A 26218-nucleotide genomic window follows, 5' to 3' on the forward strand; every position below is an offset into this window, starting at 1 on the left:
AGGATGATATTACCCCCAATATCACAGGGGGTGGGGTATACACTCCGCCTGTGATATTATTTCTAATATCCAGAGGAAGAGAGAATGATATTACGCCCAATAGCGCAGGGGCTGTACACACCTTGTGATATTGTTCCTAATATCCAGGGAAGGAGACGATGATATTATTCTCAATATCACAGGAGGTGTACACAGCCCCGTGATAATGTTTCTAATATCCACAGGGGGAGAGGATGTTATTATGCCCAATATCACAAGGGGTGTACACTCCCTTGTAATATTGTTCCTAATTTCCAGAAAGGGAGAGGATGATATTACTCCCAATATTGCAGGGGGTGTACACCTCCCCTGTGATACCGTTTCTAATATCCAGGGTGGAGAGGATGACATTACTTTCAAAATCGCAGGGGGGTGTACATTCCCCTTGTGATATTGTTCCTAATATCAATGAGGGAAGGGGATGACATTACCACAAATATTGGAAGAGGTGTACACCTTTCCTGTGATATTGTTCCTAATCTCCATTTTGGGAGAGGATGATATCACTCACAATATCGCAGGGGTTGTACACTTCCCCTGTGATATTGTTCCTAATATCCAAGTTGGGAGAGGATGGTATTACTCCCAATATCGCTGGGGGTGTACACCCCTTCTGTGATATTGTTCCTAACATCCACAGGGGAAAAGATTAATATTACTCCCAATATCCCAGGGGGTGTACATCCCCACTGTGATATTGTACCTAATATCAAGGGGTGGAGAAAATGATATTACTCTCAATAGCGCAGTGTGTATACACCCTTCCTGTGATATTGTTCCTAATATCCAGGGGCTAAAGATTGATATTACTCCCATATCCAGGGGATAGAGGATGATATTAAACCAATTATCGCAGTGGGTGTACACAACCCCTGTCATATTGTTCCAAATATCCAAGCAGGGAGAGGATGATATTACTCAAAACATTCCTGGGGGTGTATGCACCCCTCTGTGATATTGTTTCTAATATACAGAAAGGGAAAGGATGATATTACTCCCAATAAACAGAAGGGTACAATTCCCATGTGATTGTTCTGAATATCTAGGGTGAGAGAGGATGATATTACTCCCAACATTGCAGAAGGTATAAACACCTTCTGTGATATTGTTGCTAATATCCAGGGAGAAAGAAGATGATATTACTTTCAATATCGCAGGGGGTGTGCACACACCTCCATGATATTGTTCCTAATATCCAGGGGAAAGTGTACACCTCCCTGTGATATTGTTTCTATTGTCCAGAGGAGGAGATGTTGATATTACTCCAAATATCGCCGGGGGTGCACACCCCACTTGTGATATTGTACTTAATATTTAGCGGGAAAGAGGGGGGTGATATTACCAATAACGCAGGGGAAAGTCAACCCCCCTCATTTGGGGAGTAATATCATCCCCCTCTCCTTCACTGGATATTACAAGCCATATGACAGGGAGGTGTCCACCCCCCACCATATGGGGAGTAATATCACCCCGCTCTCCCCCCACCTACAGCTTCTTTCTGTTAAGGTCCTCTTGCCCCTCCAGGTGGCTTTCTTGGGCAGGGCATAAAAGAAATTATGTCGTTTTCTTGCCCAGATTTGTTCGCAAGCCCATGAGAAATACTCAGCGAGTCTTGCAAAAATCCAGTGTTACAGCAGATAAGCCAGCCAGCTAGCCATGCCCTACAGGGGAGATGTATTGTCATGATTCCCCCCTCTTTTACCTGCTGACTCCTCCTCAGCCCTCCGGACTCTGCTTAGGTGCCTCTTCCTCCAGGTTTACTGCTCCTGTCCCCATCCTTCCTTACCTGCTCTCCTAATACCATGGGCTGACCCAGCGCAGCATTTCTCACACATCTTACAGCTGCCTGCTTCCTTGTCTATCAGGACTCCACAGCCTGGAGGTGAGGGCCGCATCTGCTTTGATCATCATTGTATCCCTTGCTCCTACCGCAGCACTTAACACAGAGTAATTCCTCAGTCAACATTTTCCAAATAAATCTACACATCAAGTGAAAATTAGGCTGAGCAGAAATAAAGTAAATGATAAAGTACAAGAGAAGGACATACCTGTTATTCTAGGCATGCTAATTCTCGTTTTAGAATTGCTGTGGCTATTTCATGTTATTCTGCCAGGCTTCAGTGTTAGGCAAGGGTAGTTCTCTGTGTGAGCAGGGACAGCCCTCCTGAAAGGTCCTGATGGTCCTGGGAAGTGATGGTACATGTGACTCATTCCTCACACCAGAAGGCTAAGCCAAACTAGCAGGAGAGCTGCAGCAGGAACCTTCTGGCAGGAAAGAAACAGCATGCTCTGTATACCAGCCGTGTGTGCCTGGAAATCAAGGATGCCCACCACGTGAAGACTAACCAGGATGCAGAGAGAAGGACGTCAGGCGAGATCCCACCCATGCTTAGGGACACAACATGTTTATTAGCATCATTACATACTAGCTGACATGTATAGGGCATTGAGCATGTGCCAGGCGCTGTGCTAAGCACTTCACATACACTATTCCATGTCATCCCTACCATGGCCCTGTAAGGTGAAACTTATACATATCACCATTATGTAGATGGGGAAATTGAGGCTTGGAGAGATTAAGTTGTTTGCCTGAGGTCACAAAGCTAGTAAGCAGCAGAACTGAAATCCAAACCAACAGAAATTCCATCTACAGACCCAACTCCTCACTGCCATCTATCCTTGGAAACTAGACTAGTCCCCAAGGAAACATGAATCTACATTTTATTTCAACAAATAAGAGTTGTTTCCTTACAGTAGGTATTTAAATAGTTTTAATAAAAATTTAAAATCTATTCCAAGATTAAAGTTTCAATGCCATCAAACATCAAATATATATATGAAAATACATTTGTATAAGTTATAAACAGATACATCATCTGCTATGAAGTGCTGGATCCAGTGCATCAGAAAATACACGCAAATAAACAATACCCGACAGCATTACATAAAACATCAGTTGCTTACCAAATCGGCATTAAATACTTAAGGACTGTGACCTATTAATTAAAGTATTACAAATCCAGCCTTATCTAAAAATGTCTATTTGTCCTAGGAAAATAATACGTTTTTAAAACAATAATTTAGTAATTTGAATAATATTTAGATCTATCTAAACTTAAAGCCTATATATATACTACCCTTTTACATGCTTACCAGTATTACAGACACAATAAACTTTATCATGTATTTTTGACAATGTGCTAGGAATTGTTTGAAATATAAAGAAGAATAAGATTTTGTTTTCACCATCTCAGAGATTGCAGGTAGTGGTGCACACAGGAACCCGTGAAAATAACAGCAGGATAAAATAGAAGAAATTATAGAAGCCAATGTAGCATGGAAAAATGGACATGGAAATGGAAATTTTATTTCACGTGCATACTCATTAAAGAAATAAGAAGCCTAAAAAAGTTAGCTACCTTCGCGTTTTTATCACTTATATCTTACACTCAAGTGAACTTTTTTTATGTCTAATCTAATATCGTTCAAATCCTGAGTCCCTTTAATTAAGTTATCCTGAAATGAATTATGAGCACAGAATTTGTGATATAACTCTATCTGCCCCTCGTGGATACTACCACATTTTAGATTTTGTTTTAAAACACAAAACAATATAAAACCTAAAGTGTTTTGTTTGTTGTTGTTTGTTTGTTTGTTTGTTTTGGAAACAGAGAGTCTTTCTCTGTCACCCAGGCTGGAGTGCAGTGGCACTATCTCGGCTCACTGCAAGCTCCGCTTCCCGGGTTCACGCCATTCTCCTGCCTCAGCCTCCCCAGCATCTGGGACTACAGGTGCACGCCGCCACGGCTAATTTTTTTGTGTTTTTAGTAGAGACGGGGTTTCACCGAGTTAGACAGGATGGTCTCGATCTCCTGACCTCATGATCCGCCGGCCTCAGCCTCCCAAAGTGCTGGGATTACAGGCGTGAATCACCACGCCCGGCCAAAATCTAAAGTTTTAACATAAAATGTCTTTGGATCTTCAACTAAAATATTAAAGATATAAAAAACTTTATTCTTATCAAAATAAAACTAGATTTAAAATATTCAATGAAATAGTTCGTCATTTATTTTTCTATAAACATATGGAAAATCATCTGTTTTTTAATTGTAAGACATTACAATTTTAGATTGTATTTGCATTTAGGAAAATTTCACGTAATCTTTCCCAGATCCATGCTTACTCTGATAAAAATTTGTTTTTCAATAGTTGATTCTTCAAAATACCTTTACTAATCCTTCTCCCTCTACAAACAATATTATTATTTGCCAACATTCAAAAGTCTGAATAAAAGACCTTATCCCTGGGAATATTTTGCCAAAAAACTATTACCTGCAGCTACAAAGTCCAGAATGTCTAGTTCTTCAGAACAAACAGTTCAGTTTCTCCCACAAAAATGCAAGGGGGAGAAAAAAGAGGATTGAGGAAATCTAAAAGAGATATAATAGCCCATATCAACCAAACACAATACATAACCCTTATTACCATTCTAATTCAAACCAACCAACGAAAAAAAAGTTTTTAGACAATTGAGGATATTTAAATATTGCCTGGATAAACAGATGCTATTAATGGATTATTTAGGTGTAATAATGGTATTGTGGCTACATGGATAGGAATCTTCTTTTTTATAAATGGGGTCTTGCTATATTGCCCAGGGTGGTCTTGAACTCCTGGCCTCAAGTGATCCTCCAACCTCAACCTCCCAAAGAGCTGGGATTACAGGGAGGAGCCACTGCACCCAGGCTTATTGATGGAATTATCTTTTAGAGAAATATTCAAAAATATAATACAATGATAGGCTATCTGGGATTTGATTCAAAATAATTCAGTGGGGAGGGGACTCTCAGCAGATAAAGAAGACAGAAGGTTGGCCCAGAGGAGAAACACATAGAGGTTAATTACACTAATCTCTTTAAACTTAAAGAAAATATAAACATTGTTTGAAATATGACATAATGTATCCTATACAACTGATACCTTGAATAACACAATAATACTCCCCTTAATTTTAGAAACTACTGGTCATAAATATGCTCTTATATATAGATATCTCCTCTATACATAGCAAAATCACATTATTTGACAAAAAGGAAATATCTTAGGCTACATTTAATCGTATTGTTCTCTTTGCCTGGATTTGGGAATGAAACTGCTTCACTGGCTAAGCAAACCATAACTGTCCCAAAATATTCTTAATTACTGATTTCAATAAACATATCCCTTCGTTCTCAGAACAACTAAGAAAATGAAGTTTATGTTCAGGTAAACCTGACAATGTTAAGGTACTTGAGTAACAGGGAACTAATGATTAACTGAATTTCATACTGGACTCTCAAATCCTTTTTCTTTTTCTACTCTAATGCTTTCTTTGGATGGGGCGAATTTTTCTATTGTTAGTGATCACCTATGAAAGTTTTTTGCAGGTGGTGTATATGGAATCAATGAATGTTTAAAATCCATTAAAAAGAATTTCAGTGATTACATGAAAATATAACTAGAAAAACTAAAATATTTTTGTAGAAATTACCAGAAGGTTACATTAACAATTAGAATAAGGTTACTATTTGGACTGTTAATGTGGAAAGAAATTTCTGAGCATTTTTCCAGAAGGCTGGGGAGGAATGAGAATCATGACTCCCCACACTTCCAACAAAATGTGGTGAAGGACTGGTGCAAACTCTCAGAAGCCACCATTTGCTAAATCTCCCCTCTAGCCTTGTTAATCCTTACTGCCATTTGTTTCCATTATTTGTCTCGTAGTTTCTGCTGTTTCTCTAAATTTTCTAACGACCGTTATTAAGTAAAAATGAAAGGAATGGCGCTGTGTGATCTAGGCAGCCTAGAGATGAGATTTTGGAATCATAAGCTACTTTCCAATGTATAAACAGACTTTATTCATTTTGGATACTCACCGTACACAGAATCGGGACAGTAGAGTGTTACCGCCGTGCTGGAAGGCACCTGCGAGGGACTTGCTGGCAACCGACAGGCCCCTCTGCTTGCAGCCCTCGGCCAGCCTCCGGAGACCCCTAGTTCACCGGTTCCTGGACGTTCTCTTTCCTCTCCAGGCGCCACCACCTCCACTCCTACTCCTGTAGACTCGGACCTGCTGACCTCAGGGTACGCAGAGGGCTAGTCCTTGCGACTGCCCCGCTTCCCCCGACCCCCTCATCTCTTGGGCCTTCACCCCAGGCCAGCGCAGCCCAGCTTCCTGGGCAAGTTTCACGCTGCCAGGATCCAATGCGGGGCGACGAAGTGGAGAGCTGGATCAAGACTCCGGAGAGGGATCCGGCTTCGCGGGGCGGCGCGGAGCACAGAGCTGCCCACCTCCGCCGCCTTGGGAAGGTGGCTGGGGTTAGGAGGTGGCTTTGGGCCTGCAAGGAGTCCAGGGGAGGGATTCCCGGTACCGACGGCGCCTACGTCGAGGGGTGCCTGGGTTCTTGGGGACCACGAGAGGAAAAAGAACGAAAATCACACCAGGGAGGAAGAACGCACAGGACGCTCCTCTCTGAAGCAGAGTGCTCTAGTCAGGCGTGGGCCGGAACGCGGTCTAGGGGAGTCTCGCGGCGCCGTTTCCCGCGCTCGGCAGAGGCTTCCAGAAAAACCCACCGCCCGGGGCGCCGGGGTATGGAACTGACCGCGCGAGTCTTTCGGCGCGACTGGGTCTCAGGGAGAGAAACGCGCTTCCTGGCGCCGGGGGTCGTGGGACAGAGGCCCGGAGGAAGAATTCGGGGCCCTGGCCCAGGTCAGGCTTCCACCCTGCGACCCGCAGGAGGCCCAGGCAGGAAAGGTGGCGTGCGCGCGTGGAGTTAGTGGTTCAGAAAGCAAACCCGGCCAGGTGCTACCGCCTGAGGGTCCTCGGGAGAGTTTCTTAATTTCTCCGAGTTACCTATTTCTAGTCTGGAAAATGGAGAATTCTACAGTGTCTTCTTCAGTGAGTTCTGGGAGTGCTAAAGGAGGATCCGGTGCCTGGCAGACCGGAAGCAGGGGGGAAACCGTTACTGTTATTAGTGAGATTAGCGGGCAGGACAGTGTAGGGCGAGGGGTGAGGGGGCCTCCCCGCGCCTCCCAGCCCTTCGCGCTCGGCTGCAGCTCTTCTGCTTCCTTTCCTGGGCAGCTCTAGGCTTAGCTATCAGCCAGTCCTCAAGAAGACCATCCCGAGGGTCGACGACCACCCTCGACCCTCGACCCTGAACCCTTCGTGCAACTTGGAAGAGCCGCGATTTTAAAACCGAGCCTCACGGTTACAGAAGCCCGGAATCTGTGAGGTGTCCGGGACCTCCCTGCAGAACCGCGGGGACCCGGCCTGGGATCCAGAGTGTGGCCTCTTATTCTGTGCAGTCAGGAAGGCGGCCAGGTCTGGTCACCGCGCCAAGCACTACGCGCCCCAGGGGACGCGTGCTTGCCTAGGGGGCTGCGGCGCCTCCACAACGCCTGGTATGCCCGGCAAGTGCTCGGTGTCGTTGGCGGGTTCGTAGCCGCGCCAGGTGATCGTCCGTTCCGCCAGCCGGGCAGGGCAACCCCTGACGGTCACACCCGAAGGCCGTACCTCTCCACCCCGCCTGGGTGCTTCCAAACAGGTGGACCCGAAGCTCCTGTTTGATCAGAGAATAATGAATGTTTAATTTACTACGCCACTGAACTGATTGTTTAAATATTCACCTTTGGATATGGTTTCATTAGACAAAAATTAGGAGCTTGGAGGCCCTTCCGGGACGGGGTCTGACCCTCTGTCACCCATGTTCGTAGCTGTATTGGTCTGGCCTCGGGCAAGGGAAGGAAGAAAATTCGGAGGGTGCCAAGAAAGCCTAAAGAAAGTCCCTTCTGTGTTCAGCGGCCGGCTGCAGCCGCTCCCCCAGGACGCTTGTTGACAATAAATGAATGGAGGTCCGCCTGGAGACGTTTTCGCACAAAGGGGAGAGGGGAGTTGGAACGTGAACCGGTGAGAACCTGGCATGAAATAGGACCCCTCTATTCTCAGTTTGTTTCCAAACTCTGAGACTGCCCCAGCTCTGCCGAATTTGCTAAAAGTGGTCTGTTTCGGACCCTGGTGGTGCTATGGTGCTAACGGCTACCTGTGCAAAGAAGAGGGAAGAGTTGGAAGCTGGGGTCGGGGCAGCTACCAAGGGTGGGGCTTGGGAACTTTTCAGAACGTCCTCAGAACCGCAGGAGCCAGGAGGAAATCTCCTGTAGGGGATCTCAGGTAGGTCATGCCGAAGAAATTCCAAGAGATGGGATGGAGAAGAGAAGCCGGAGTAAAAATCGGCCAATTAGACTTCTGTAAAAATGTGCGTCTCCATTTTTGTCCTCCCTCCTGAAGTAAGAAATTCATAGCTGGGGGGTGGGGAGTAGATGGGGGCTGGGGGAAAAACTTTCTCACATTCACAGAGCAGCTTCCCTCACAGCGGCACGGAATCGGGAACCCCACTCACAACAGGGGAAAACAGCCGAGTTCCTAGAAATTTGTTTTCTTTGTGGGCAGCAATTCGTGATGGGCGTTCTTGTCTGGTTTCCCCCCACCCCGTCCCCTGACGCCAAGTAACAATTAAACCTTTCTAGTTGCAAAATCTTCAGATTTTTTTTTTTTTTTTTTTTTTTTGAGACAGAGGCTTGCTTTGTCGCCCAGGCTGGAGTGCAGTGGCACAATCTCGGCTCACTGCAAGCTCCGCCTCCCGGGTTCACGCCATTCTCCTGCCTCAGTCTCCTGAGTAGCTGGGACTACAGGCGCCCCCACCGCGCCCAGCTAATTTTTTGTATCTTTTAGTAGGGACGGGGTTTCACCATGTTAGCCAGGATGGTCTTGATCTCCTGACTTTGTGATTCGCCCACCTCGGCCTCCCAAAGTGCTGGGATTACAGGCGTGAGCCACCATGCCCGGCCCAGAATTTTTTTAAGGAGTAAGTTTTGAAAATTCTAATGCTTTAAAACATATATATAGCCTTTTATTTTCCCCGAGTAAATGTTGGCCACTAAATTCCAAATTGATCTCAAATTGTTTACCAGCTTGTTGGGGGGTGATGAAAAATATATGGAGAATATATTTACATGCCCTCCTATTTTTTTCTTTTGGAAGTCTCATAAACAGTAAATTTCCTATTTTAAAACCCAGGACATTTTCAACCTCAAATATTTGGAAGTTTTTAAGGCCATATTAACATGGATTACTTCTGCTATCTATAATAAATATGAATTGTGAAAATAAATTGAGAGAAAATAATGTGGGTTTTAAAAAGTTCCATTTAGAAAGGGAAGAATGAGACGTAACAGAAAATAAACAGTGTAGTGTAGTGACTTAGCATTTTATTTCGTCTATATAACTAGGCTTAATTTTAACATTAAAGATGGCACGTCAGACACGTAGATAAGAAATCGATGTTCTGAAATTAATATGCTACTTACATTAAACATCCCTATCAGGAAGACAGAGAGCGGAAGCATTTTGCACTTGACTTAGGAATAATACTTCCAGTTCCAAGGAATTAAAGAAGGGAACATGTTTGGCATCGGAAGCTGTGTTTTTGTTTGCTTGCTTTTCTTTTAATGCCAGAACAAAATACCCCACTCACTTTCATAGTCCCCCAGGAAATGTGCAAATCGGGAAAGCCGTAGAAGCCACAACCGAAGGCAAGAAAAAACGACTTGACGCTCTGCGAAGGTTACATTCAGGTGGTTTTTAGAGGAACGTAATCCAGCTGTTTCTTTCTAACCATTTTGCAGGGAACAGAAGTTCTTGTTTGCTCTGCAGCGGGATTCAGATGCACAAGCCCAGTATGGGCCGCACAAGGTGAAGTGAGCAGCTGCGGGTGGCTCCGCCCTCCCACCTGGCTCTTGGAGGGTCTTGCGGAATTGGCCAGGGAACTGGGCGTGGGTGATACTCAAAAAGCCGGTGAGGTCCCCTCTCCGCCCAAAGGAGCAGCCAGCGATGTCAGCCTAGAGCCCTCTGCCACTGCCTGATATCTCAGCAGCGCCGAGGCGGCCGACAGGTGCCCGCCCAGCACCGCGCCCTTGGTTGGAGCGCAGCCATTGGCGCAGTACTCCTCCTGATGCTGCTGCTGTTGCTGCAAAATTGTCCGAGCAGCGGCGGCGGCAGACACGTGCAGCAAAGGGGCAGCGGCCTGGGGATGCAACAGGCATGATGGTCGCTGGAGCAGGTGGCAGTAGCTCCACGCGGTCGGGGACAAACTCTGCGCAGCCCCTGTACCCCCTCCCCTGACCCCTTGCATAATACTCTCAATGCTGAAAGAGATGCATCCGCCTCCCGGTCGCGACGCCAGACCCTTGCCCTCCTCCCAAGACTGGGGACCGAGTGAGGGCTGTAGCACGGGAAGGGTGCCTGGGGTCTCCAGGTCCCCGCCTTGTGCTTTCTTCGGTGCCTCGGTATAGGTCGGGGCCGAGAGCAGTAGGTAGCGAAGAGGATGCGGGTGCAGCAGAGCGCACGGGCGTCTCCCGGGGGCGGCGGTGGGGTAGGCCCCCGGGACAGGTTGCGGCGGGGCAGGGGCCCCAAGCAGAGGGCCTGGGTGGGGGTTGTGCAGGGCGGCGTGTGCAGCAGGTAGAGGGAAGGGGTGGGGCAGGTGGGCTCCCGGGGTCAGTTGGTGTCGCTTGAAACGCTTCCTACGCCGGAGAAAGCTGCCATTGTCGAACATGTCCTGGGAGGCGGGGTCCAGGCTCCAGTAGTTGCCCTTGCCTGGGTGGCCCGGCTCGCGGGGAATCTTGACGAAGCAGTCGTTCAGCGAGAGGTTGTGGCGGATGCTGTTCTGCCAGGCGGGGAACTTGCGGCGGTAGTAGGGGAAGCGGCCACTAATGAAGGCGCAGATGCCGCTGAGCGTGAGGCGCTTGTGCGGGCTTTGCAGGATGGCCATGGTGATGAGCGCGATGTACGAGTAGGGGGGCTTTGCCAGCTGCGGGGCGTCTCCAGAGGCCACCGCAGACCTTGGCGGTGCCCTGAACTTGGTGCCAAACTCCGAGGGGTCGCTCGGGCCGCCGCCGCCCTCGATGTGCTCTCGGGGAAGCGCACCCCCGCCCCACCGTGCCACCTGCAGCCCCGGCTGGAGCGACTGCTCTAGGAACGACTGGCTCGCCTCCTTCTCGTCCTCCCCCTCGTCTTCATCTTCCCCCTCTCCCAGGATATCGATTTTACCTTCTTCCCGATCGGAGTCCCGGAAGCTGCGCTGAGGTGTGGAGCGAAGGCGCTCAGCTCTTGGCGAGTTCATGGAGGAGCAGGTGCTTCAGTTGCAGGGAATGTGGCGGCCGGGCGATCACCTGGCCTAGGGTGGGCTCAGCTGGAGGCCCGAGATGAATGTTGCAAGAAGCAGGAACGCTAGTGGTTACCCTTTGGGATGTTTTCGTCTGCTTGTTTCTACTCCTTTCCAATAACGTCCGGCAAAGATGCACTTTTCCTTTTATAAAAGCTACTTCAAGATCATGTGTGGTGGACTCTCCACTTTATAACCCTTTTCCCCTACCTCGGAGCTGTGCCACTCCCTCCTGACGTAGTCCAATGATGAGGGTCTTCTGGGCAAACACCAGACAGAGAAAAGCCTAGGCCCCTCCTCCTCGCACTCACTTGCCACCAAGGAAGGTGCTCTACTCATCCCGCGCAGCCAGCCAGTTGGTCGGCCTTTGCATGGGTTCTGTTAAGGTTCATTTAAAACCGCACAAATAAAAACGAGATAGGAAAGTATCATACTCAGCAATCTTGGCCAGGCTTTGCATGGGTTAAGGCACATTTAAAACCGCGCAAATAAAAACGAGGTAGAAAAGTATGATACTCAACAATCTATGACCACCTCGACATGCAGCCTTCCCTCCTGGAGAAAAGAAATGGTGGGGTGGGGGGCTGAAATGTACACGGTTGTTTGTAAAGGAATGTGTAACCGAAAAAGTATGTTTTAGCGTTTCACAGCTGGTAATCACCCATTTTCATTGGTAGAGTCTGTCCTTACCCAGAATGGTGAGCTGAATTATATTTAATTTTCTGACAACATGCCCAAGCTGAATAGGGGGCTTCAGGGGGTTGTTGCTTTGCTCCTTCTATCTTCCTCCCCACCTCCCCAAGATGCTCTCCCTGACTCACATTTTCAGAAAAGGTTCAAATGTCCCAGCACTAAATTGTGTAAGTTTATTCAGGCAAGGCAGGAGAGCTCATATGGAGTCCTCTGTCCCCTTGCAGCAATGTTCTCCAACTTCTTTGAATATTTAACCACAGTAAGAAATAGCTTTTATATCACAATCTTGCACATACAGACATAATACATATCTAAGATGGGTTTCACAAAACAATATATTTACACTATAGTGATCACTGATATTTTGTTTTTAAAAAAATGGTCATAACCAACTAATTGATTTCACACATACCAGTGTGGGCCTGGTTTGAAAATTCCTGTTCTGACAAAGTGGCCGCACATACAAGAAACGCACATACAAGAAAAGGGCTTCTCTCTCTCCCTTTCCTCCTTCTTTTCTTCATCCTTTTTAACCAATTCATTTTTAGACACAGGGTCGGTCTATGTTGCGCAGGCTGGCTTTGAATCCCTGAGCTCAAGTGATCCTCCCACCTCAGCCTCCTGAGTAGGTGGGACTACAGGCGTGCCACTATGCCTGGCTCTGGCTCTTCATTCTTTTTTCCCCTGAGATGGAGTCGCTCTGTCACCCAGGCTGGAGTGCAGTGACACAATCTAGGATCACTGCAAGCTCTGCCTCCCGGGTTCACGCCATTCTCCCGCCAAGGCGCCCGCCCACCACGCCCGGCTAATTTGGTTGGTTGGTTGGTTGGTTGGTTGGTTGGTTGGTTGGTTGGTTGGTTATTTATTTATTTATTTATTTATTTATTTAGGACGGAGTCTTGCTCTGTGGCCGGGGCTGGAGTGCAGTGGTGCGATCTCAGCTCACTGCAAGATCTGCCTCCCGGGTTCATGCCATTCTCCTGCCTCAGCCTCCTGAGTAGCTGGGACTACAGGTGCCCGCCACCATGCCCAGCTAATTTTTTGTATTTTTAGTAGAGATGGGGTTTCACCGTGTTAGCCACGATGGTCTCGATCTCCTGACCTCGTGATCTGCTCGCCTCGGCCTCCCAAAGTGCTGGGATTACTGGCGTGAGCCCCTGCGCCCGGCCTCTTCATTCTTTCAGAAATGTCAACATTAAGTGCTTTTACCTTAATAATAAAACTTGGGACTTCAATGAGGCAAGAAGGGGCTGTAGTGTTGCCTTTAAATCAGTGGGTCCTCATTCACTATCTGCACTGGGGAAGGGCAATATGACAGCAGAATTGTTCAACTCACTCACTCGACATCCTTAGAAGTAACACGATTTTTAGATTGGCTTCATTAAAATTAGCTCAGAGACTAAAGTAGCACTACAGGGGAATAAAACTTAATATTTGTTATATTAATAAGGATCTTATTAAAATACTAAGTAAGATACTATGCCAGAGTATATATTAATAATTTAAAACCCACCTACTTGGGGAAACTTTGAGGTGCCATCTAATAAAAATGCAGCATAAAATAATATTATGCCATTGATTGTCACAGTGTCTATAATTATGACAATGAATGTTCAGTGTGAAATCAAACGCCAACTGCAAGCGCAAAATATGATTAAAAAAATAGCTTAAAGTAGCTAGTGCCTTCAGGATAAAATCTGGAAAACAGTTTTCTTGATAATCTTTTTTTAAAACTTCGCTACGCCTGAAGTTTCTATCCTTTAAGGCTCCTCAGTTTATATGCAGCTTGGAGGAGCAAATAACAGACAGGTTTGAGCCTAACAGATTTGTTTGTATCCCAAATTTACCAATGACTGCTTGTGTGACCTACTAAACTAAGCTCCAGCAGGGCCAGGCCAGGTGTCTTATTCAACCACAAAATCCCAGATGCCTCCTCCCCAGCGCCCCCGGCATGTGAGGCACATTTCCTCCATCAGCATAGGAATCGGATGACCTGGGAAAGGGAGTATTGTTAGTTTTCCTAGCGCCAACATCTATAGGGATTGGGGTTATTTAAAAATGAAAGGAGAAAAATAAGGAGGCGCTCAAAAACAAAACACAAAACCCACATTGACGGAGGTATGTCAAAGGAGAAAACGGAAAGAGTTCCCAATGGCCAAAGCTGGGATAATTTGAGCAACAAAATAAAGTAGTATTAAATTGTAACCCAAAGTATAAAATATTCATGTGTCCACACTGATAAACATAAATGATTGAACTAATAAAGCGAAAGCAACAACTGTCCCTTGCAGAAATATTTCAATTAATTATGTAGACACTCCACTCCCAAGAAATTACACTACAACTCCTCATTCTTTTAGTGTGCACATTGCATAGTGATTTCCTTCCAAAGAGCACAGTATGAAATGGGGGAAAACAGCAAGTTTACAATGGAGAAATCTGACAAACACTCCTTCAGCCAGGTGATCAGGTGGCCAATATCAACATCAATAATATTCATAACCTTTTATTTCATGTAATAAAATGGTGACATTTACTTGTTTTTAAAAAAATTGATAACAATGTAATCATTATATCTCTGCAATCAGCTGAAGTTCTAAGAAAAAATGATAATGTTGAAAGTTTTATCATCATTATAAACTTTCATATTCAGTGTATGTAAACTCCAAAGTCAATTTCAAAAGATATTTTTGTGAAATGCCATTCTTAAAAAAAAAAAAAGTATTATATATAATTGTATGAATGTTAAATGTTTTACAATATTGATTTGCTACATTTTATGTATGCTGTAAAATACCATTTTAAAGTATACTGGAATTCGTAACTGAAGTAATAAATAAATGCTTGAAATATACCCAGTAGAAACTTATTTTTATTAGCCAATCCTTTTGATAATAAATGCTTCTAGTGTTATGTACAAACTTGATCTTCTTTGAAATGTGTTGTCCACCGCTTTTCTGTTTCTGTCACAGTAGCTATAAATAGCTGTTTAAGGATATCCTTATCTAAATTCCTGCCTGCAAACAAAATGAAATATGACATGATTACATTATGCTTATTAAAATGACACAGTTCACCTATCAATTGCAGTTCATTAAATGCTTTATGGTGTTTAGAAATTTACAAAAAGAATAGTAATTGAGTAATTCTATCCTTAACTTTCTAGTTAAGTATATCAAAACCACATTGGTGCTTGGATTAATCACTTTTCTAAAACTGAAAAAGAACAAAAGTCCTAACAAGGTTTTATGAATGTTATAACATGATAAAGACGAAACATTGACCACAAGCTCATTTAGTTATAAAAGAGGACCTGAATGGTTAATCTGTTTAAGTGGCACGTGATATCCCTTTCAAATATATTTTTCACTTCGTTTTAGAAGTGTTAATCCTTTGTGACTTACCAATGAGGACCAATCGATTTGTTCTCTCAGTGTCATCCTTCCAGCTCACTGGAGTCTCCTCCAGATCATAGAGCTCATGGACACCCTGGACAATCACTTGTTGTGGTTTGTCTTTGATTGACACCAATCCCTGCTCAAAGGAGAATTGACTGAACATTAATCAGCCTCAGTTCAAACTTAAAAGCAGAAATAGAGCATCAATGTTAATGAATTATTGATATTCACTTAAAAAATACAAACTGTTAAGCTGAGAAAATTACTTAATTCCAATTATTTGTGAATTACAAAAAGTTTCTTAATATTTTTAATTTTCAAAAAAAGTTTCTGTGTATTGATTTTTTTTGAACAATCCCCTTTTCTAATGATAAAGTTAGTACATATATTAGGATGGTTTTTCAGTGTTATTTATCACAACCAAAACCTGAAACAAAATGATGAAATATATATCATATCCTATTGATTAAAGATTTTATATAATGTTTCACAGTTTTAGTGGGAAAAGTTGAGAAGTTAAAGGATTTTGGTTATATTAAATTAAATAACTCGTTTTAGAAATGGGTTTCAATCAGTGAATAATCATGAAATAAAGAAAAACTATTATATTTATCTGAATGAAAGTTCATTTTGTATTGATTTGCAGAAATGAGAAACGAATTATCTGATAAACTGGCTCCTATGGGGATGAAATTAACTTACTTGAAATAATGTTCTTAATATATCAAAAACTTTGTGCACACTTGCGAACACACAAGAGTAGACACTCAACTGATGACGGTTAAGCATACACCTAGAATCACTGCTTCCTGGAAGAAATACTGTTCATGACTTAAATACCCAAATTTCAAGTAATGTGAGTGGGTTTCTAAACACAGAACAAGAATTCTTCTAGTCCTTTGTAACTTTGTTTAGAGTATGACAAATGTTTAGTGTCTGCTAAATGCATCAGGAAGCATAATGTTCAGCAGAAGTGAGATTTGCAACATTATTTCTCTGTACTTGGGCAGAGAGAGCAGAAGGTAACATTTCAAAGCACACAGGTTGTTCTAGCTGCAACCCTAAAGGAAGCTATGCAAATAAATCATGCCGTATGCAGCGATTTCCAAAGCTCCTTTTCAGTCATGAATATAATAAAGAAAAATGAAAGTAGACAAAGATGATTTGGACTAAAACCAGTGTTTCTGTTTAAAACCAGTTTTTGTAACAGCCAAGAAAAGGACTTCGTTCAAAAGTCTACAACAGTAAACTGTACCTTCAGCCTTATGACCTCCATGCAGTGATTGTCCTTGTTTCTCACATTCTTTTCCCACAGGAGATTCTGTAGCAAGTGACATATTTTAATAGGACCAACCATTGCTAATAGCAACAACTATGTAACAAAACCATTGATAAATCATTAATCAGTTAAAAATTGCATTCACCTGAATAAATATATTAAGATGTTCTTCCTTTGCATTTCCTGGTACTTCAAATGTGATTGTAACAATACTCTGTAAATCAAGGGAAATAATCAATAATAATTCTTTATAGTCATATCAATGTATTTTTAAATCACAAATGTTAATATGAAAAGGAACATATTCATGGAATTTTACATTGCCTAAACCATATATATGAGGTATTATACTTTCCTCAGCATGTGTGCTGTTTTTTTGGAATTAGCAACTCCATTTCCTACATTCTGCAGAGGTACCAATGGGTTTAGTATTTACACAAACTACTACCTTGTATTTTTAAAAACCCACTCAAAAACCCTGATGAAAGGGTCCTCATTATTTAATTCATTCTTTCGTGGATTCTCAGCAATAAGAATATATGTAACACATACAATGTACTCACTACACAGGGCCAGATACTTTTGCCTGAGTCACCTCATTTCATCTTTTGACTTCCTCTTCATAACAATCCTGGGGAGTGAAGATAACTATTTCATTTTATAAATTGGGGGAAATAAGAGTCAAAAAACAAGCTACCCAGAGCCAGGAATGAAACTCAAAACCAAAGTAAATTTGTTCTCTTAAAAAAAAAAAAAAAAAAAAAGAAAGGCTTGGCTTATCTTTAACTGAATAAGCATGTGCCAAGAGGAGAAGAGTTCTTAGTGATGAGAATGATAGGATAATGCCCTCTTTGGCTTTAGCAAGGGTGACATCATCATGTATTGAATATTAACTTTAGGATTTATTTTTCTTCTTTATCTTGATAAATCTCTCACTGTCTACCCTAAAGAAAGAGAAGCTTAACATTTCCTCTAACAGGTCACATAATTAAAACTCAAACCTCCCTTTGCCAATATAACCCCAAATTTCAAACTCAGAGATGAAAATACACAAGGGCTAAGCATAACATTACAAAAACATAAACCCCATCTTGGAAAACAGAGGCTCAAAAGCCAAGCTCAAAATGACTTTAAAAAGGTAGAAAATAATACACTGAAGCACAGCTTTGCATAACTTCCTAGAACTGCATATCTGGCCTAGCAATTTTACTCACCATTACATAATCATATAGGCTTACAACAGAAAATACAAAAAGAGCAAAACTATTTTATAATCCAAACTCAGAGAATCGCTAAAGGTAAGTATTAAAGACTAATTTAAGCACAAACATGAGACATTTCTTTCTTTCCATAGGTTATTGGGGAACAGGTGGTGGTGGTGAACTTCTTTAGTGGTGATTTGAGATTTTGGTACACCCATCACCTGAGCAGTATACACTGCACCCAATTTGTAGTCTTTTATCCCTTATCCCCTTCTCACCCTGTCCCCCTGGGTCCCCAAAGTCCAATGTGTCATTCTTATGCCTTTGCATCCTCATAGCTTAGCTCCCACTTATGAGTGAGAACATAGCGATGTTTGATTTTCCATTCCTGAGTTATTTCACTTAGAATAATAGTCTCCAATCTTACCCAGGTCACTGCAAATGCCATTAATTCACTCCTTTTTATGGCTGAGGAGTATTCCATTGTGTGTGTGTGTATGTATGTGTGTGTGTATATATATACACATATATATATAACTGTGGTGTGTTTATATATTATTTATATTATATATATTATATATTATATACACACACATACTATACACACACATACGTACACACACATACATACACACACACCCCACAGTTTCTTTATCCACGCATTGACTGATGGGCCTTTGGGTCAGGCTCCACATTTTTGCAACTGCCAATTGTGCTGCTATAAGCACGCGTGTGCATGTATCTTTTTCGTATAATGACTTCTTTTCCTCTGGGTGGATACCCACTAGTGGGATTGCTGGATCAAATGGTAGTTCTACTTTTAGTTCTTTTTTTTTTTTTTTTTTTGAGACCGAGTCTGGCTCTGTCACCCAGGCTGGAGTGCAGTGGTGCAATCTCCGCTCACTGCAAGCTCCGCCTCCCAGGTTTACGTCATTCTCCCGTCTCAGCCTCCTGAGTAGCTGGGACTACAGGTGCCTGCCACCACGCCCGGCTAATTTTTTGTATTTTTAGTAGAGACAGGGTTTCACCGTGTTAGTCAGGATGGTCTCAATCTTCTGACCTCGTGACCTGCCCGCCTCAGCCTCCCAAAGTGCTTGGATTACAGGCGTGAGCCACCATGCCCAGCCATACTTTTGTTAAGAAATCTTTTTTCCATAGTGGTTGAACTAGTTTACATTCCCACCAGCAGTGTAGAAGTGTTCCCTGTTCACCACATCCATGCCAACATCTACTATATTTTTTTTTTTTTATGGCCATTCTTGCAGAAATAAGGTGGTATCACACTGCGGTTTTGATTTGCATTTCCCTGATCATTAGTGATGTTGAGCATTTTTTCATATGTTTATTGGCCATTTGTATATCTTCTTTTGAGAATATTGTCTATTCATGTCCTTAGCCCACTATTTGATGGGATTGTTTGTTTTCTTGCTCATTTGCTGGAGTTTGTTGTAGATTCTGGATATTTGTTCTTTGTCAGAGATTTATATATATATCTCTTTCATTTTATATATATATATAATGAAAGATTTTCTCCTTCTCTGTGGGTTGTCTGTTTACTCTGCTGACTGTTCCTTTTGCTGTGCAAAAGTTCTTTAGTTTAATTAAGTCCCAGCTATTTATCTTTGTTTCTATTGCATTTCCTTTTGGGTTCATGAAATCCTTGCCTAAGTCAATGTCTAGAAGGATTTTTCCAATGGTATCTTTTAGAATTTTTATAGTTTCAGGTATTAGACTTAAATCTTTAATCTATCTTGAGTTGCTTTTTGTATACAGTGAAAAATAAGGATCCAGTTTCATTCTCCTACATGTGGCTAGCCCATTAACCCAGCACCATTTGTTGAAAAGGGTATCCTTTCCAAACTTTACCTTTTTGTTTGCTTTGTTGAAGATCAGTTGGCTGTAAGTATTTGGGTTTATTTCTGGGTTCTCTATTCTGTTCCATTGGTCTATGTGCCTATTTTTATAACAGTACCATGTTGTTTTGGTGACTATGGCCTTATAGTGTAAGTTTGAAATCAGATAATGTGATGCCTCCAGATTTGTTCTTTTTGCTTAGTCTTGCTTTGACTATGCGTATGTGTATGTTAAACCATCCCTGCATCCCTGGTATGAAACCCCTTGATCATGGTGGATTATCCTTTTGATACATTGCTGGAATCAGTCAGCTAGACTTTTCTTAAGGATTTTAGCATCTATGTTCAAGGATATTGGTCGGTGGTTTTCTTCTTTGGTTATGTCCTTTTCTGGTTTTGGTATTAGGGTGATACTGGCTTCATAGAATGATTTAGGGAGGATTCCTTCTTTCTCTCTCTCATGGAATAGTGTCTTTAGGACTGGTACCAATTCTTTGAATACCTGGTGGAATTTTGTTGTGAATCCGTCTAGTCCTGCACATTTTTTTTTGTTGGTAATTTTTAAATTACCATTTCAATCTCCCTGCTTGTTACTGGTCTGTTCAGGGTAATTCTTTCTGATATAAGCTAGGAGGGTTGTATCTTTCCAGGAATTTATCCATCTCTTCTAGGTTTTCTAGTTTATGTGCGTAAAGGTGTTCATAGTAGCCTTGAATATCTTTTGTATTTCTGTAGTGTCCGTTGTAATATCTCCCGCTTCATTTCTTATTGAGCTTATTTGGATTTTCTCTCTTCTTGGCTAATCTTGTTAATGGTCTATCAATTTTATTTATCTTTCCAAATAACCAGCTTTTTGTTTCATTTATCTTTTGGATTTGTTTTTTTTTTTGTTTCAATTTCATTTAGTTCTGCTCTGATCTTCTTTCTTCTGCTGGGTTTGTTCTTGTTTCTCTAGTTCCTTGAGGTGTGACCTTAGATTGTCTGTGCTCTTTCCAACTTTCTGATGTAGGCATTTAGAGATATGACTTTCCTTTTAGCACCACCTTTGCTGTATCCCAGAGGTTGATAGGTTGTGTCACTATTGTCATTCAGTTTGAGGAACTTTTAAATTTCCATCTTGATTTCATTTTTGACCCAATGATAATTCAGAAGCAGGTTACTCCAAGTATCTGCATGGTTTTGAAGGTTCCTTTTGGAGTTGATTTCCAGTTTTATTCCACTGTGGTCTGAGAGAGTGCTTGATATAATTTAAATTTTCTTAAAATTTATTGAGGCTCATTTTGTTAGCTATCATATTGTCTATCTTAGAGAAAGTCCATGTGCTGTTGAACAGAATGTATATTCTGTGGTTGTCGGATGGAATATTCTGTATCTATCCTTTAACTCCATTCGTTCCAAAGTATAGTTTAAATCCATGGTTTCTTTGTTGACTTTCTGTCTTGATGACCTGTCCAGTGCTGTCAGTGGAGTATTAAAATCCCTCACTATTATTGTGTTGTTGTCTGTCTCATTTCTTAGGTCTATTAGTAATTCTTCCATAAATTTGGGAGCTCCAGTGTTAGGTGCATATATGTTTAGGATTGTGACACTTTCCTGTTGGACAAGGCCTTTTATCATTATATAATGTCCCTCTTTGTCTTTTTAAACTGCTGTTTTTATCTTTAAAGTTTGTTTTGTCTAATATAAGAATAGCTACTCCTGCTCACATTTGATGTCCATTTGCATGAAATGTCTTGGTCCACCCCTTTACCTTAAGTTTACGTGAATCTTTATGAGACTCTTGAAGGCAATAGATGGTTGGTGAATTCTTATCCATTCTGCAATTCTGTATCTTTTAAGTGGAGCATTTAGGCCATTTATATTCAATGTTAGTATTGAGACGTGAGGTACCATTCTATTCATCATGCTATTTGTTGCCTGTATACCTTGTTTTTTTGGTTTTTGTTTTTGTTTATTTAATTGTATTTTTGTTTTCTAGGTCCTGTGATATGTATGCTTTAAAGAGGTTCTGTTTTGATGTGTTTCCAGTATTTGTTTCAAGATTTAGAGCTCCTTTTAGCAATCTTGTACTGGTGGCTTGGTAGTGGTGAATTCTGTTTGTCTGAAAAAGCTGTATCTTGCCTTCATATATGAAGCTTAGTTTTGCTGAACACAAAATTCTTGGCTGATAATTGTTTTGTTTGAGGAGGCTGAAGACAGGGCTCCAATCCCTTCTAGCTTGCAGGGTTTCTGCTGAGAAATGTGCTGTTAATCTGATAGGTTTTCCTTTATAGGTTACCTGGCACTTTTGTTTCACAGCTCTCTTTCATCTTAGATAACCTGATGACTATATGCCTACGCAATGATCTTTTTGCGATGAATTTCCAGGTGTTTTTTGTTCTTCTTGTATTTGGATACCTAGGTCTCTAGCAAGGCTGGGGAAGTTTTCCTCAATTATTCCCCCAAATACATTTTACAAACTTTTAGATTTCTATTCTTCCTCAGGAATGCCGGTTATTCTTAGGTTTGGTCATTTAACATGATCCCAGATTTCTTGAAGGCTTTGTTCATATTTTCTTATTCTTTTTTATTTGTCTTTATTGAATTGGGTTAATTAGAAGACCTTGTCTTCAGGTTCTGAATTTCTTTCTTCTACTTGTTCAATTCTATTGCTAAGACTTTCCAGAGCATTTTATATTTCTATAAGTGTGTCCACTATTTCCTAAAGTTTTGATTGTTTTTTATTTATACTATCTAGTTCATTGAATATTTCTCCCTTCACTTCTTGTATCATTTTTTTGATATCCTTACACTGGGCTTCACCTTTCTCTGGTGCCTTAGCTTAACAACTAACCTAGTAAATTCTTTTTCAAGTAAATCAGGGATTTCTTCTTAGTTTGGATCCATTGCTGGTGAGCTAGTGTGATTTTTTTGGGGAGTGTTAAAGAACCTTGTTTTGTCATACTACTAGGGTTGGTTTTCTGGTTCCTTCTCATTTGGGTAGGCTCTGTCACAGAGAAGGTCTAGGGCTGAAGGTTGTTGTTCAGATTCTTTTGTCCCACAGGGTGTTCCCTTGATGTAGTACTCTCCCCCTTTTCCTATGGATGTGGCTTCCTGAGAGCCGAGCTGTAGTGATTACTATCTCTCTTCTGGATCTAGTCACCCAGCAAGTCTACCAGGCTCCAGGCTGGTACTGGGGGGTAGTCTGCACAGTCAGGAAATATGAACCATCTGTGGGTCTCTCAGCCGTGGATACTAGTACCTGTTCCAGTGGAGGTTGTACGAGGGTGAAATGGACTCTATGAGGGTTCTTAGCTTTGCTGGTTTAATGCACTATTTTTGTGCCGGTTGGCTTGCTGCCGGGAGGTGGCACTTTCAGTTGTGGCAGTATGGTGATGTGTGGGGCTCCAGAACGCCCCAAAACATATGAGATATTTAATCTCCACTGTTACTAGTAATAGGAAAAGCAGAAAAGTGCTTTCTTGCTTGATATGAGAAGTACAAGAAAACTAAAAAAAGGTTCAAATTGAACTTGCAAATGTGAGACTTTTAAAAGTACTTATTTTGTCACAACAGTCAAGACACTAACAACCACCTAAATGTTCAGGACAGTTGAATGGATAAAATAAATGTGGTAATATATATACAACCAAATATTATGTATCCTTAAAAAACATCCTGTCATATGCTACAACATGGATGAATCTTGAGGACATTACACTAAGTGAAATAAGCCAGTCACAGAAGGACAAATATTGCATGAATTCACTAATATCACGTGTCTAAAACAGTAAAACTCACCAAATCAGAAAGTAAAATGGTGGTTACCAGGGGCTAGAGGGAGACGAAAATGAGGAGGTGCCATTCAATGGGTATAATTTTAGTCATGCAAGATGAAAAAGTTCTAGAGATCTGTTGTATAACAATGTACATACAGTTAATGATACTGTATTGTACCGTTAAAAATTTGTGAAGAAGGTAGGTCTCATGTTAAGTGTTTTTTACCACAATAAAAAATATACAGTCATGGATACATAAAGAGAAATGAGTTGTTGGGCGATTTTGTTGTTATACAAACATGATAGTGTGCTTACCCAAACCTGGATGGTATAACCTACTACACACCTAAGCTATGCTGTATATAGCCTATTGCTCCTAGGCTACAAACCTGTACAGCATACATTTTACTGTACTGAGAAGTGTATGGAAATAATAACACAATGGTAAGTATTTGTGTGACAGGAATTTTTCAGCTCCATCTTATTCTTATGCAGTCTGACTAAAACGCTGTTATGCAGTGCATGGCTATACTTATTTTTAAATCTTAATAAACATACTCTATTTTTAAATTATTTTTATAGCTTAAGGTAATAATAATATGCATTTTTAAATGACAATTATTTTCTTTCTTCATTAAAGAAATCACTACAACAACTAAAAGTCCACATAAAAATATACAGCAAAAGGTTGTCGAATGAAACATTAACTGTCAGTTTAAAAAAAAGAAATTTAGTCTTCAAAAATGTTTAAAATGTATTTTAATGCAAGTTGGAAAACTATATTAAGAATGTCTCAAAATATGACTCAAAATAGATTTATTATTAAAGATTTTAATTTAATAATTTTTTTTTTGAGATGGGGTCTCACTCTGTTGCCCAGGCTGGAGTACAGTGGCACGATCATGGCTCACTGCAGCTTTGAACTCCCAGGCTAAAGCAATCCTCCCACTTCAGCCTCTTGAGTAGCTGGGATTACAGGTACATGCCACCATGCCTGGCTAATTTTTTGTATTTCTTGTAGAAAAGGGGTTTCACTATGTTGCCCAAGCTGGTCTACAACTCCTGGGTTTTTAAGCCATCCACCCACCTTGGCCTGTCAAAGTGCTAGGATTACAAGTATGAGCCACCACACCCAGCCTAAATATTTTTATAATGATTTTCGCTTTTGTCAGGTTAAGTATGTGACTTACTATTTTTAAGAGGTACAATAAACTCCAGTATGAGGCAAAAAAGGCTTTAAAAATTAAGATAATGCATCATGGGGCTCAAGAAGGGTGATCTATATTTTGGAACTAGATGTTTTCCTACACCAATAAACTATTTTCACATTTCTAATGTGAAAAATTAAAAAAAAAATCTATAATTCTCAGTGCAGAAGATAAGGGTCACAACTCATAGTTGGTTCTAATAATAAACTAAACATTATTTGTCACTTGGGTTTTCTCATCCACCTTCCCACTCTCCAAACCCAGGTAGGTGTTCCTTATGGGGAATAAACAAAGAATCCATGAAAAATAGATAACTGCATTAAAAAATCAGGGATAGAGCCTTAATAACACATACATACTATGTCCAGGTATTACCCATTGCAGACTTTTTTTTCCAGTTTTTGTTTTGAATCTAAAATTAATTCCTTTTTCCATGTATACGGACACAGAAAGAAACAGAAAAGTGAGGCAATAATTCAGAAAACTAAAGCAAAATAAGGAATTGTCTCTAAAATAAAATTTAAGAACAATTTACTCAGGTTTGTTTATTTAGTCTGTTTCTTCTTTAACCCATTGGGTTATTTCTCCATTTTCTACTCTTTTGCAAACAATAATACCTAATATGCAATAACTTCTATATGTTTTCTTCATCCAGAACACTAAGCCCCCTAATGTGCTTAAACTCAAAATCTGTACCTTCACACTCTAGCCCTCTGTTCTTCTTTGCCTGTATAATATCTATACTATAATATCTGGCCACCAGAGACAACTGAATATATGGCATTATCATCCAAATCACTTTGCCTTCCCAATTTTTCTATTTCTAGGTTTCTCTAGTCAATCTAGGCTTGTTTCCCATCACCGCTTCGTTTCTTTCTGATCCATCCTCAGTCAGACAGGATATTCAGGCAAGTCTACCAGTGAAACAGCTCTGGATTTATCCCATTTCTAGTCTCACTGTAAATAACATGTTTCAGGCCTTCATCACACAGTATCTTCCCACATGGTCTCCTGACTCTAAAGTCCAATCTAGCTTATATAACACTCCTAGACAGCAGAGCTTGAGTTCTCTTTGTCTAGCAAATTAAAACCTAATACCTTAGACCGGGATTCCAGTACCAACTCTCCACTAAGACTTCTGTACCAGAGACCTACTCATCTATAAGATTCTCACCTTCACATTTTTAAACATCCATATTGCTCTTTTCCTTACTTCTTCCTGTCAAAAAAAATCCTACCAGGTCAAGGCTATTTTCTGTTAAGTAAGTCAGACTAGCACTTACCCCCGCTTCTTTGACTGGGAAGGGGCAAAAAAGAACTCTTTATAATTTTGGATATCTTTTATATCTTGATTTGAGTGGGAGTTAGAAGGATATGTGTTTAAATGTGCATATAGACAGATATATAGGTACAAATATACTTAAAAATACATTGAGGCCAGGCACAGTGGCTCACACCTGTAATCCTAGCCCTTTGGGAGGCCGAAGTGGGTGGATCACCTGAAGCCAGGAGTTTGAGACCAGCTTGGCCAAC

At 41.4% G+C, this 26218-nt stretch overlaps 2 protein-coding genes across 7 annotated transcripts in view; both read right to left on the reverse strand.

Annotated features, from left to right (window-relative positions):
- Positions 1 to 9147: 9147 nt before the first annotated feature.
- LOC105491791 (forkhead box protein D4-like 1) lies at positions 9148 to 12825 on the reverse strand. Its single transcript, XM_011758451.3, has one exon. The coding sequence runs from the start codon at positions 11250 to 11252 to the stop codon at positions 9918 to 9920; it is 1335 nt and encodes a 444-aa protein (XP_011756753.3). The 5' UTR covers positions 11253 to 12825; the 3' UTR covers positions 9148 to 9917.
- A 2012-nt stretch (positions 12826 to 14837) lies between these two features.
- The window catches only part of ZNG1A (Zn regulated GTPase metalloprotein activator 1A), a 52982-nt gene continuing 41601 nt past the window's right edge, over positions 14838 to 26218 (reverse strand). For all 6 annotated transcript variants that reach the window (XM_011758455.2, XM_011758453.2, XM_011758452.2 and 3 more), the window contains 4 exons: positions 16810 to 16878; positions 16641 to 16706; positions 15392 to 15521; positions 14838 to 15004 (listed from right to left, as the gene is read on the reverse strand). In XM_011758455.2, the coding sequence (XP_011756757.2) occupies positions 14898 to 15004; positions 15392 to 15521; positions 16641 to 16706; positions 16810 to 16878 (372 nt within the window). In that variant the 3' untranslated portion in view covers positions 14838 to 14897. The remainder of the gene's footprint in view (positions 15005 to 15391; positions 15522 to 16640; positions 16707 to 16809; positions 16879 to 26218) is intronic.

This window comes from Macaca nemestrina, chromosome 14 (genome assembly GCF_043159975.1).
Source record: "Macaca nemestrina isolate mMacNem1 chromosome 14, mMacNem.hap1, whole genome shotgun sequence".
NCBI lineage: Eukaryota > Metazoa > Chordata > Mammalia > Primates > Cercopithecidae > Macaca > Macaca nemestrina.